Source organism: Mya arenaria, chromosome 9, assembly GCF_026914265.1.
Source record: "Mya arenaria isolate MELC-2E11 chromosome 9, ASM2691426v1".
In the NCBI taxonomy this organism is placed as follows: Eukaryota; Metazoa; Mollusca; class Bivalvia; order Myida; family Myidae; genus Mya; species Mya arenaria.
In genome coordinates, this window is record NC_069130.1 from 26321894 (window position 1) to 26336287 (window position 14394).

Genomic DNA, 14394 nt, shown 5'->3' on the forward strand with positions numbered 1-14394 from the left:
AGGGCCCTAACTCCTAAATGATTAAAGCGATTTCCATGGCTATCGAACTTGATCAAGATATTATGGTCACAAACATGTGTTAAAAGTTTGGTGAGGATTGGACAAACAGTTTTCAAGAATTAGATCGGAAACAATCTTCGGGACGTATTTTTCAAGTCTTTTTTTGCAAATAAAGGGCCGTAACTCCTAAATGACAAAAGCGATTTCCATGGCTATCGAACTTGATCAAGATATTATGGTCACAATCATGTAAGTAAAGTTTGGTGAGGATTGGACACATACTTTTCAAGAATTAGATTGGAAACATATATTTTTGAAGTATTTTTGGCAAAAAAGGGCCGTAACTCCTAAATGACTAAAGCGATTTCCATGACTATCGAACTTGATCAAGATATTATGGTCACAAACATGTGTTTAAAGTTTGGTGAGGATTGGACAAACGGTTTTCAAGAATTAGATCGGAAACAATCTTCGGGACGTACGTACGTACGTACGTACGTACGGACAAGGGCAACCCTATATGCCGCCACTTTGTGGGGGCATAAAAAATACAATAAAATAGAGGTTAAACATCTACTAATCATGTTTAGTTAAGAATTTGGGCATGAAATTCACAAATTTCTTTTTAAGTGACATGCATAATTTAACTATTAGTTTACTAGTATACAGTTTGAGCAAAAATAAAGCGATTTCCATGGCTATCGAACTTGATCAAGATATTATGGTCACAAACATGTGTTAAAAGTTTGGTGAGGATTGGACAAACAGTTTTCAAGAATTAGATCGGAAACAATCTTCGGGACGTATTTTTCAAGTCTTTTTTTGCAAATAAAGGGCCGTAACTCCTAAATGACTAAAGCGATTTCCATGGCTATCGAACTTGATCAAGATATTATGGTCACAATCATGTATGTAAAGTTTGGTGAGGATTGGACACATACTTTTCAAGAATTAGATTGGAAACATATATTTTTGAAGTATTTTTGGCAAAAAAGGGCCGTAACTCCTAAATGACTAAAGTGATTTCCATGACTATCGAACTTGATCAAGATATTATGGTCACAAACATGTGTTTAAAGTTTGGTGAGGATTGGACAAACGGTTTTCAAGAATTAGATCGGAAACAATCTTCGGGAATTTTTGGCAAAAAAGGGCCGTAACTCCTAAATGACTAAAGCGATTTCCATGGCTATCGAACTTGATCAAGATATTATGGTCACAAACATGTGTTTAAAGTTTGGTGAGGATTGGACAAACGGTTTTCAAGAATTAGATCGGAAACAATCTTTGGGACGTACGTACGTACGTACGTACGTACGTACGTACGTACGTACGTACATACGTACGGACAAGGGCAACCCTATATGCCGCCACTTTGTGGGGGCATAAAAAATACAATAAAATAGAGGTTAAACATCTACTAATCATGTTTAGTTAAGAATTTGGGCATGAAATTCACAAATTTCTTTTTAAGTGACATGCATAATTTAACTATTAGTTTACTAGTATACAGTTTGAGCAAAAATAAAGCGATTTCCATGGCTATCGAACTTGATCAAGATATTATGGTCACAAACATGTGTTAAAAGTTTGGTGAGGATTGGACAAACAGTTTTCAAGAATTAGATCGGAAACAATCTTCGGGACGTATTTTTCAAGTCTTTTTTTGCAAATAAAGGGCCGTAACTCCTAAATGACTAAAGCGATTTCCATGGCTATCGAACTTGATCAAGATATTATGGTCACAATCATGTATGTAAAGTTTGGTGAGGATTGGACACATACTTTTCAAGAATTAGATTGGAAACATATATTTTTGAAGTATTTTTGGCAAAAAAGGGCCGTAACTCCTAAATGACTAAAGTGATTTCCATGACTATCGAACTTGATCAAAATATTATGGTCACAAACATGTGTTTAAAGTTTGGTGAGGATTGGACAAACGGTTTTCAAGAATTAGATCGGAAACAATCTTCGGGAATTTTTGGCAAAAAAGGGCCGTAACTCCTAAATGACTAAAGCGATTTCCATGGCTATCGAACTTGATCAAGATATTATGGTCACAAACATGTGTTTAAAGTTTGGTGAGGATTGGACAAACGGTTTTCAAGAATTAGATCGGAAACAATCTTCGGGACGTACGTACGTACGTACGTACGTACGGACAAGGGCAACCCTATATGCCGCCACTTTGTGGGGGCATAAAAAATCAACATGTTGGTAACATGGATGTTCCTACGTATTTGAGATTTTGGAAGTTGCATCTAAGATCCTGGAATTAAACAAGCCCCTTCAGCATGCTTCAATAAAGATCTTCATCGATTCCAGTCATTATTAGAAATCATCTTAGTGTTATTATTTTGCTAAATATTTGTGTGAATTGAACTTTAGTCAACATTGAAAATGAATACAAAGTTGAGAAAATATGAAAAATATGATGTATTGCCTTTTGCGACATTTATACAGATATAATATTATTGAAGTTAGGACTTAAAATCCTTTATTTGAACAGGCCAACTGATATTTATGGTCAGAGACAAACTCTTTTGCCAATGCTGTTTAACTGTGAAAACCAACCTGATTTCAAAGTTCCTTGGTAGAGGGTGCATGACCACCATGCGTTTCTTGGCTCTTGTCATGAGTTCAGGGGTCACAACGAACTGACCACACGCCTGAAATTAACACAAATCTTGCTGTCATTCAACCACCAATGTGACCAAAATAGAGATTATATTTTATTCATAAGAAATAGCACATCATTGTATAATTCCATGGATCACTGTGACCACCCCTGTCAAAACAACCTCCAACTTGTGACAAGGACACATGAGGCCCATCCATGTTATGTTAAATAGTAAAGCCTTTTGACTGTCAGGATATATTTACATGTATACCAAAATATAAAGTCAGACAAGAGCAATATATAGATAGATAGATAGATTTATATTCGTGCATATATATATGTCATAGTAACAAACCAAATATCTCATAAAGTTATAACACAGACTGATTAACAAAGTATTAGTGATGATATCTATACTAAAGCACAACATCATTAGAATGCTTTGGATACATACGTGCGTTAATAAAGATTTAATTCAATGTGACAAATATATAACACAGGATAACCCATTAAAGTTATTCAACTTATTTCCAATGGGGTCCTTATGACAAATATAATTATTTGCCAAGATCTCGGTTGTAAGCTGTTTAAATTAGGTTTTCTTATACAAAAATAACATGCATGTACTCTTGACCAGTTAAAAAATGATTAAATGTTTGTGATCAAACTTCTTTTACAGTTATAATGCAACCGACTGTTAAAACCATATGACACTTAAGCATAATATGACAAAAAACTGATATGCAAGATTAAATGAATAACAATTAATAAAATAGGAAATCTTCCATTTCTGCACATTTCATACCAACAATGAGATGTGATTTCACTTCTTTTTTAAAAGTATTCTTATTTTTCAATTCTTTTAACTTTATTGGAAGACTGTTCCAGTCCTGGATTGCTTGATAAAAGAAAGTATTTAATATAAAACTGTCAGCCTGTGGCACTTTAAAATTCCGAGCACTATGTCTACTGTTGTAAGAATGTGTGGATGAGATTAAAGTAAAATGTTCATGTAAGTATGATGGGCATTTGCTATTAAAGATTTTATGTACATGGTTTAGTCGTAGTTGCTTTATCCTATTTTCTATATTAAGCCATCCAATATCACTGAAAGCCGAGACTTTTAGGGAATTCTACAATCATAGCCATAAATGAATCTGACAACTTTGTTCTGAGTGACCTGTAATCTGTTCTTGAATTGTTTAGATATACCACTGTACCAAGATGTCGATGCATAGTCAAAATGACATTGTATTAAGGAGTTACAAAACAATCTTCTTAGATTCATATCTAAAAAACAATTTTGTCTATATAAAAAATTTTAACCTAGAATTAACTTTACTGACAATATTGTTAACAACAGATGCAGCACTGAGATCATTGTCCAGTATACTTCCAAGATATTTAACAGATTGTTTAGGTTTTATTATATGGCCATTGCAGTTTACATTGAAGCTATCAACTTTTGTTAGTTTCCTTTTAGACCCAAATAAAATACATTCTGTTTTTCCAAGATGCAAAGACAGTTTGTTGTCAACTAACCACTTACTACAGTTTTCAAGCTCCTTGCCGAGTACATAACTAATAACAGACGGATCTTTGTGTGAGAAAAGGATAGCACTATCATCTGCATATAGTATTAATTTACATTTTTCACTTATGCTTATACTCATATCATTGACAGCATAAAAACAGCAATGGTCCAAGTATGCTTCCTTGAGGAACACCACAAGAGATGAAGACATGAATTCAGACGTTGTATTATTTACATTGACAACTTGTTTACGTCCAGATAAATATGATAGAAACCACTCAATTGAATCCACACCAATTTCTTTTAACTTCTGACATAGAATTTTGTGATCTACGGTATCAAACGCCTTTTGAAGATCCAGCATAATCATTCCTGTATATAGACCTTTGGAATTTTGTTGTTTTATATGGTCAGTCAAATGAATTAGGAATATAATATAAGGAAGTAATACGGGTATAAAAGGGGTGCAACAAGAGTGTAAAATGGAAGTTATATGAGGTTAAAAGGGAGGTAATATGGGTGTAAAATATATTTACTTTGGGTGTTAAATGGACGTTATATGAGTGTAAAATGAAAATTCTGTGGGGATAAAAGGGCAGTAATACAGTATAAAATGGAAGAAAAAGGGAGGTAATATGAGTGTGAAACGAAGTAATATGGGGGTAAAATGGGTGTGGAATGTAAGTAATATTGGAGTAAATGGGTGATAATATGAGTGTAAATGGAAGTAATATGGTTGTGGAAAAGAGGTAATACGGTGTAGAAGTAAAGTTATACTTGTGTTAAAGGGAAATAACAACAGATTAAACGGCAGGTAATATGAGTGTACAAGGGAAATATTATGGCAATAATAGAATGTAAGAGAGCAGGTTACACATTCTATCAAATATTTGTAAAAGTAAGGTAGTATGAATGTGATATGGTAAAAGAGAGGTAAAATGATTGTAAAATGTGTTAATAAAATTGTCTAAGTGACGTTGAAAAGAGCGTTAAAGGGAGGGCATAGAAGTTAAAATATCTATTCACAATAGGAAAAAATCATTCCTTGTGTAGACTGGTCGAAAACATGACCTCAACATGCTGGGAATGTGAATAGAAATAACGTAAGTATCAAAGAGAGGTGATGTGAGTTATAAAGGGAAGCAATACCTGTTCATATTCATCTGTAGACGAGAACCTCTCCTTTTGTATACGGGTCATATACAGCACATCTGTTTCTACGAGAGCCTGTTCTAGGGAATTCATCTCCTGCTGATGGGTACCTGGGGGAAGAGGAATACAGTTCAAATTCTTGTTTTTATACAATGACTTGATATAACTATTTGGACTCATGTAGTCTCTTTTGAGGAAATGGTGACTATAAAGATATACTAATAAAACAAGAATGCACCAGAGCGAACAAATTACGGACACAACAGACCATGGACATTACTGACTAGACACAATGGACTAGACTTCCTTCCGTAATGACCATGGTCCGTAATATTCTGACACCAAGCAACAAAAATGCTCATTTGTCTTTTTAATAGAAAACAAGACGGAGGTATGGGCTTAAGTGTTTATATGAGGGTATAATCGCTGGCAACATGTGTACCAAATTATCATCAAATTTTTATGAGTAATGGCCAAGGTTGAAGTGTTCCATGCCAGCAACACCAAGGCTTTGGCAACTTACACTAACTCGTTTTCATTGAAAAACTGACCAGCTAGCTAACAAACGGCACAGTATGTTTTCTCAAAGATTTTTTTTCATACCATTACTACTCCTCATAATCACCCATTGCCCCCATTTAGCATCTATATAAATATGACAAAATTGGTCAAGAAATAAGGCAACAATTTTTTTATGGATCCATCTAAAACAAACGAAGGGATTACAGATTACTTTTCATTTAAACAATAGAGTTATCTTACTTGATTAAAGAAGAAGGTTAAATGGTTGGGAGCATGTGTGTAAAGTTTCAATGCAATGCATGATGTATTCGCTGAGGTATTGACTTAAAAGTGGTAACAAGCCAAACCTTAACCAGAATTTCTGTCTGAAAAAGGGGCCATTATTTGAATAAAATGCAAACTAGAGTTATCTTACTTGGTTAATTAAGTAGGTTGGATGGTTGAGTAACAATGTATAAAGTCTGAATGCAATACTTCAAGTAGTTGTTGAGATATTAACCTATGTGTGCTTACACGCAAAACCTTAAGCAGAATTTCTTATATAAAGGGCAATTATTTACATAAAATGCAAACAAGAGTTATCTTACTTGGTTAAATAAGTAGGTTGGATGGTTGATTAACATTGTAACGCGTCTCAATGCAATACCTCAAGTAGTTGCTGAGATATTAACCTATGTGTGCTTGCACGCAAAACCTTAACCAGAATTTCTAAGTCTAATAATAAAGGCCTATTATTTGCATTAAATGCAAATTAGAGTTTTCTAACTTGGTAAATTAAGTAGGTTGGATGGTTGAGTACCACTGTATAAAGTCTGAATGCAATACCTCAAGTAATTGCTGAGATATTAACCTATGTGTGCTTGCATGCAAAACCTTAACCAAGTTGTGACGCCGACGCTTGGGTGAGTAGTATAGCTCTCCATATTCTTCGAATAGTCGAGCTAAAAATCATACACTGGGCCTAAATCAACCACCTGATGTAAGGTTTAAGTATCATGCCCAAATATGTCTCTGAAGTGCTAAACAAAGCGCATGAGTGGTTCAGTGGTAGTGGTGTACAACTAGTGATGGCGTTATGATCATATATCATTGACTGAAATGCACTTCCAATTTATAATCCAAGAATCGATAACTGATTGTGGCTAACCATTTTAATTTTTGTTTATGACATTTGTCTCATTATCCAAGCTCTCAGGGTTTTGAGTTTTATTCCTACAAGGCCAATTATGCAACACTTTTCAAAATGGACACTAGTTCTCTTTTCTATTCAAGAAACAAATTTGAGTGTATTTCATAAAATATAAGTTGAAAGCAGGTACTATAAACCAAATGCTCAATTATCATCTAACCTTTCTGAGCGACAAAATCTACCACGTCCTGGGGCATCTTCAGGGACCTGGGTGAGACATAGTTCAACGTCACCCTGTAGTTGGTCAGCAGCCGAGCCAGTGAGTGGACAGTCCGGCCATTCTTCAGATCTCCCACCATTGTAATCTGAAGGCAAAAAGGTAACTTTATCATTATGGGTTTGGCAAAGTATAATTCTACATAATTATTCATATGGGCATATCAGGAGATATAAGTGCATATAAGAGATCATTAGATGTAGATCAATATCACCATAAAGTTTGAATGACTAGCAAGAAAGTGGACAGTGTGTCTTTTCATTAAATCACCTACTTTCAAACTGTATTAAACAAACACAAAATAGATTAAGTTAGTAGTATATAAATAATTTCCGCAGAGTTCAAGACTTCTAGATACATATTTATATAATGATCAAAACAAATTAACAGCATATTAGTGTACAAATAAAAATATATTAGCCATGATTTGGCACATTTTTAAACTGTGGAAACTGTGGCCACGAAGCTATTAATTGAACGGTGACCCCATCAATAAAGGGTAATATTTTCAAATCTGTATACTGGTTGACGGTACATTTCCGAACAGGGCACAAATCCCGAACACCAGCTAAAACACGCGTTTGTTTACTGTGATCGATTATTCGATGATCTAGATCAATACAAAGGCTTGCCTTGGTCACATTTGCGAAGTTTCATCTTGTTTTGTTGAGTATTTTTCTAAAAAAATGCCATTCAATGTTTATAACTTAAAGATCAAAATGTAGCACACCGGGGAATGACGTCGGAGGGCGCACGCGCATCTTTGGTTGTGCAGTTATGTTGACCTACATTTATGATATTTATAAATAGAAATCACTCTTTACATTTGAATTTCATGTTTTTAAAAACATCGGAAACAATAAATAACTTTGCAGCTAAGTGTTTATTTAATATAGCATGTACTTATTAATTATAATTGTATGACCATGTATTTTCGCTTTTCAAGTGTTCGGTATTTGTGCCCTCCGTAGCATAAATTTAAAGGTGATTTACTGTCTATAAAATGAACCATTTTCGACATAAAATTGATGAGATCGTGAATCTGTACTTTGACAGATGTTGTCACATTAACCAAAGATGTTTCATACGCAAATTTTAACTTGCTTCAACAAAAACTCTCCAAGATAATTGTGAAAAACCTCAAAAAGTGTTCGGATTTGTGACCTTAGCCAGTAAACAAATCATATTTTTTTTCTTTTGTTTGATTATCAATGTCAAATGAGTCCAACATAATAAAAATAGATGTTTTTTGTGTGCACCTATCTAGACTTTGTACTATTAACTCCTGTGATGGGTTATAACCTCTTTTGGAAGTAAAAACAAACTCCCACTAAAAACAACACAAAGTTAACAATTTCCTACTTACAGTGAGACCATTCACAGTGCCGATCTCTTCTCTGATGGTGAACACATCCAGCAGTGCCTGTGTTGGGTGTTCACCAGTCCCATCCCCGGCATTGATGATCGGCTTGAGGCAGTTATTGGCAGCTTGCTGTACTGCATCGGGCACCGGATGGCGGATCACCATGACATCACTATAACCGCTCATGGTCTGCACTGTGTCTGATAAAATAGGTCCGTACATAGATGGGACAATATCCAATCCTTTGTGCCAGTAATCCCTCTTGGATAAACCAGCTTGAGTTCTTACAAATATTTGGAATATTTTTTTCTTAGCAAATGCTGCTATGTAAAATCCAGAATTTAAGCAAGCCCGGAAGTAATTTTACCAGTGTAGGGCTTGCAGGCTTGTGCTAACTTCAGCAACTATTGTGCTTCCATGAGTAATAGAATGAACTACTGAGGAAATATTTTAACTTCTTAAAAGATGGTATCAATTATAAAATTCATCAAAAATGACCAGAATTTACCTAATTAATTAAAATGTAACTATCTTAGGAATTTTTTTATTTTATCTTTTTCCTTCTAAAATAAATAAAATCTATTCAGTGTTGCCTATCTAGTTTTTACTGATCACATTAAGAGTTATTAAACCTACCATCCAAAGACTCCCCTTTCTTTACAGATGACGAGCCCTCGTCAAAATGTATGACCGTGCCTCCGAGTCTCTGCATGGCGGCTGAGAAGGAACAACTGGTCCGTGTGCTCACCTCGAAGAACATGGAAGCCATGACTTTGCCCTGAAAAGGAATTTTGCTGACTGATAAGCATTGCGTGTTGTGCAAATAGCAATAGTTAGCCTTGATACACACACCTTTGCACAAAAACTGGGTTCAATTTTGGGTAACTGGACTGGCATTCACAAGACATCTTAATTCACTGATTCACTTGAAACAATTTCCCTTAAAATGTTAGTAGTGAAATTAAAATAAAAAGTATATTTTGGTAATAAACGTGTCATAATATTTAACAAAATAATTTGTATAATAAACTGGAGGTATTTCAGATATTATTAAGTTAAAATATCACATCACCAATGAGATATTTAACTTAGGAAAATGGCTTGATACAGATACAATTAATCAGCAGTTTTCTATACAATTAATCAACTGTTTTCTGTACAATTAATCAGCTTCTTTCTATACAATTTTTCAGCTTTTTTCTACGTAAATTATACAGCTGTTTTCTATACAATTAATCAGCTCTTTTGTATACTTTTTATACAAATAATCAGCATATTTCTATACAATTAATCAGCTTTTTTTCTATACAGTTCATCAGCTCATTTTCTTTACAATTATACAGCTGTTTTCTATACAATTAATCAGCTGTTTTCTAAACAATTAATCAGCCATTTTCTATAAAAACATCATTGGAAAAATTACTGTAGAAACAGGAATGCTTGATGGTTGTTTTTGTTTCCAGTCGAACAAGGGCATAACTCAACACTCATTCAAGCCAGAGTTATTGGTCTGGTTACACAACGGCATATGTTACTGTTAATATGTATACTAAGTTTGAGCATGACTGTTTCCAACTCAAGAAGGACATTTAACACTCAACATTCACACATGTGTTGTTTTGACCAATATCTGCGTCAAAGTTTTGCGAACAGACCTAGGCCTCACCAAAACACACCATCTCATCATGGTGAACCTTTATTGCAAGTTTATTGAAAAACCTATACTGCATGGCCAAGATACAGCCCTGACAAGGTTCATACCGGACAGATGCATTTCCTCACAAACACGTAACACCCATTGCGACAACTATGTCTCGCTCATAGCAGGAGGGCGAGACAACGAATTAAATTTAATAAAAAACTTTTTGTGTGGTGTCAAGGTAAGAACAATAACTATACCTGTTTTCATTTTGCTTTCTGTATGATAGCTAACATGGCACTCAAGCAAGATGATAAAAACTTACCCTAAGAATATAGTCCAGGGGCCTGTCTCTCAGTACTGCGGCACGGAAATGGTGGGCCAGGTTAAACAGCTGATGTAACTGAAATATATTGAGGTATAGTGAAAAACCTACAAAGAAAAGGTTGTTTAAAGTTTTTTAAATTTCCTGGACAATTCCAAAACATTTATTAAAATAATAAGAAGGCTTTGCTCTGATTTGTCTGAAAGTTCTATTTTAATGCTATCAACTTATATAACTGTGTCAAATAAGGTGTTTGTTTGTCCTAAAGTTGGCTTTTGAGCCAAATGTTCTGAACATAAATATTACATTTATTTTCAATTCATCTGAGTGAGTCAGTATTTTTTCCCAAATCAGGGGTTCCAGCATTGGACAAACAAATCAGGTGATGTAACAATTAGGTGTGAAAACAGATCAAAAGTCACAATCTTGAAGTCTATAAAAAATAGTTTTGAACATGAAGGCTTTAGGTTCTAAGAAGGGTTAAGCCTTAGACCCTTGTTGAATTGTTTCAAAAACTTTTTATATCCATTTGGACAATGTCCTTCCAATTATTTGTCCAGCCAAAAATAATCTTTACAACTACCATAAACAATAATCTGTAGTTGAAAGCTCTTGATTCTCATTTCAGAAATAATCCTGAACTTTAGCATCATCACACAATTAAACATTATTCAACATTTGGGGACCACTTTTTCCATCCTAAGATTAATGCTTGCGGAGTAAAGTCCTGTTTATATAATTCCGATGCAAATCACAACTTGAATCAAAGTTTTATCATTTGTCATAGGGAATTATTCACTGTGATCTGGATTCATTACCTGGTCCCTCAAGAATGAGCTGACAGTTAACACATGGTGTCCGGTGAGTCCGGGGGTGATGTGTGGCAGGGCCTCCCTTGTGTGCATGGCATGTTGAGGGGACAGCCCCATATCACGTAGCGCTGGGTCAACCCGCTGTCTGGACAGCTCCAGCTGGTCACCTCGCCCAGACTCTGGGGTTATGAAAGGAATAGAGATATTTAAAATGACTACTTAATGTTAAATTTCAAATTAAAGCTTTGTAAGGTATGAAATAAAGGTCTGCACATGATAATATAATTACATACTTTTATATGTGATATCATTGTTACATTATTTGCAGGTGGTATCATGTGATACCATTATTACATAACTCGCAAGAGAACTATTTATTACATAAATTGCAAGAGAAACATTTATTACATAAATTGCATGAGATATCATTAAAACATAATTTGCATGTGATATCATGTGATACCATTATAACATAATTTGCATGAGAAACCATTATTACATAATTTGTATGTGATATCATTATCACATAATTAGCATGTTATACCATTATTTAATTTACATAATTTGCATGTGATATCATGTTATACCATTATTACATAATTTGCATGAGATATCATTATTACAAAATTTGCATGTGAAATCATTATTACATAATTTACATGTGATATCATTATTACAAAATTTGCATGTGATATTATTACAAAAATTGCATGTTATATCATTATTACAAAATTTGCATGTAATTCCATTATTACATAATTTTCATGTGATATCATTATTACATAATTTGCATGTGATATCATTATTACAAAAATTGCAAGTGATATCATTATTACATAATTTACATGTGATATCATTATGTAATTTACATAATTTGCATGTGATATCATTATTAGATAATTTGCAATCATAAAAATATCAATGTAATACTATCAATACCATCTTGCAGGTGACATTTTGAACTGTGTTTGCATGTTATAATACCAAATTTTTCATTTGATATTATCATATTTTATTTGTTATGAGTATCTGATTAATATTTAACAGTAGAATTTGAAACACATTTTAATCAGTGTTATTTAAATGCAAAACAAATTATCAAATTCAAGTGCATTCAAAAACAATTGAAAATATATTTCATATTTACCAAATAAGGCATGCTGATTAGCAAAAGCAAGCTTTTAGCATTTAACATTCATTTAACTTTGTTAACAAGAAAACCTTTTGTTGGCGAGTTTGAGAAGTCAGACCCGTGCCTGAATGGAGCTATGAAGGAATAAAAGCATGAAAGGAACATGAATTACGATGAGTAGATTCCAGTTAAGCGATTCAGTTCATAGCAAGTAGATTTTCATTAATTGGATATGTCTCCTGTCCAGAGTTCCTTCATTGTCGAACACAATCTTATACCCATTTGAATTAAAAGGGTCACAATGACCATGACCTTTGGCATGCTGATTGCAAAATCAATTGGGGTCGATCTGTTCTTGATAGACTGAGCAGATTAATTTTGTACAGCGGTTACTTCCCTTTGCTGTACAGTCATAACTGTTACCATGCATATCTCATGATGGCGTTAAACCACTGTGCCTTCCTCCACATGATTATAATATTACCTCTGGCAACATGTGTACTTTTGAATATCATATTCAGTTCGTGCATTTTTTAAGATATGGCCAAAAAACAAAGTTATAGCACACTACTATACCATTAATACAACACTTCAATATTTCAAATGAGTTTTACAAACCCTGCACACATATATTATAGCACATATGTTACATAATGTACAACACAAGCATGTAATATACTTCAAACAAAGGGGAAACATCGGAAAACCTATACATTGCATATTAAAGAGTTTATCTAGCATTATATGCAATTGTATTATCCTTAGGATACATAAATTATTTGTCAGATTTTCATCCTCGTCTGTACCCTCTTTTTTCCGCCGTCCTTTTAATTTTATTGACTAAAAAAATGTTGAACTAGGGGTCTGTATTAACGTATCGGTCTATGTTGAACTAGGGGTCTGTATTAACGTATCGGTCCATGTTGAACTAGGGGTCTGTATTAACGTATCGGTCTATGTTGAACTAGGGGTCTGTATTAACGTATCGGTCTATGTTGAACTAGGGGTCTGTATTAACGTATCGGTCCATGTTGAACTAGGGGTCTGTATTAACGTATCGGTCTATGTTGAACTAGGGGTCTGTATTAACGTATTGGTCCATGTTGAACTAGGGGTCTGTATTAACGTATCGGTCTATGTTGAACTAGGGGTCTGTATTAACGTATCGGTCTATGTTGAACTAGGGGTCTGTATTAACGTATCGGTCCATGTTGAACTAGGGGTCTGTATTAACGTATCGGTCCATGTTGAACTAGGGGTCTGTATTAACGTATCGGTCTATGTTGAACTAGGGGTCTGTATTAACGTATCGGTCCATGTTGAACTAGGGGTCTGTATTAACGTATCGGTCTATGTTGAACTAGGGGTCTGTATTAACGTATCGGTCCATGTTGAACTAGGGGTCTGTATTAACGTATCGGTCCATGTTGAACTAGGGGTCTGTATTAACGTATCGGTCTATGTTGAACTAGGGGTCTGTATTAACGTATCGGTCTATGTTGAACTAGGGGTCTGTATTAACGTATCGGTCTATGTTGAACTAGGGGTCTGTATTAACGTATCGGTCCATGTTGAACTAGGGGTCTGTATTAACTTATCGGTCCATGTTGAACTAGGGGTCTGTATTAACGTATCGGTCCATGTTGAACTAGGGGTCTGTATTAACGTATCGGTCCATGTTGAACTAGGGGTCTGTATTAACGTATCGGTCCATGTTGAACTAGGGGTCTGTATTAACGTATCGGTCCATGTTGAACTAGGGGTCTGTATTAACGTATCGGTCTATGTTGAACTAGGGGTCTGTATTAACGTATCGGTCTATGTTGAACTAGGGGTCTGTATTAACGTATCGGTCCATGTTGAACTAGGGGTCTGTATTAACGTAT

The 14394-nt window shown here is 34.6% G+C and overlaps 1 protein-coding gene across 5 annotated transcripts in view; it reads right to left on the minus strand.

Annotated features, from left to right (window-relative positions):
• Window positions 1-14394, minus strand: part of LOC128203694 (CAD protein-like) — a 70332-nt gene that overhangs the window by 4311 nt on the left and 51627 nt on the right. For 4 of the 5 annotated variants that reach the window (XM_052905217.1, XM_052905220.1, XM_052905219.1 and 1 more), the window contains 7 exons: window positions 11383-11555; window positions 10565-10642; window positions 9237-9378; window positions 8604-8800; window positions 7181-7325; window positions 5307-5419; window positions 2578-2672 (listed from right to left, as the gene is read on the minus strand). In XM_052905217.1, coding sequence (XP_052761177.1) covers window positions 2578-2672; window positions 5307-5419; window positions 7181-7325; window positions 8604-8800; window positions 9237-9378; window positions 10565-10642; window positions 11383-11555 — 943 coding nt within the window. The other variant, XM_052905221.1, reaches the window with a different exon arrangement.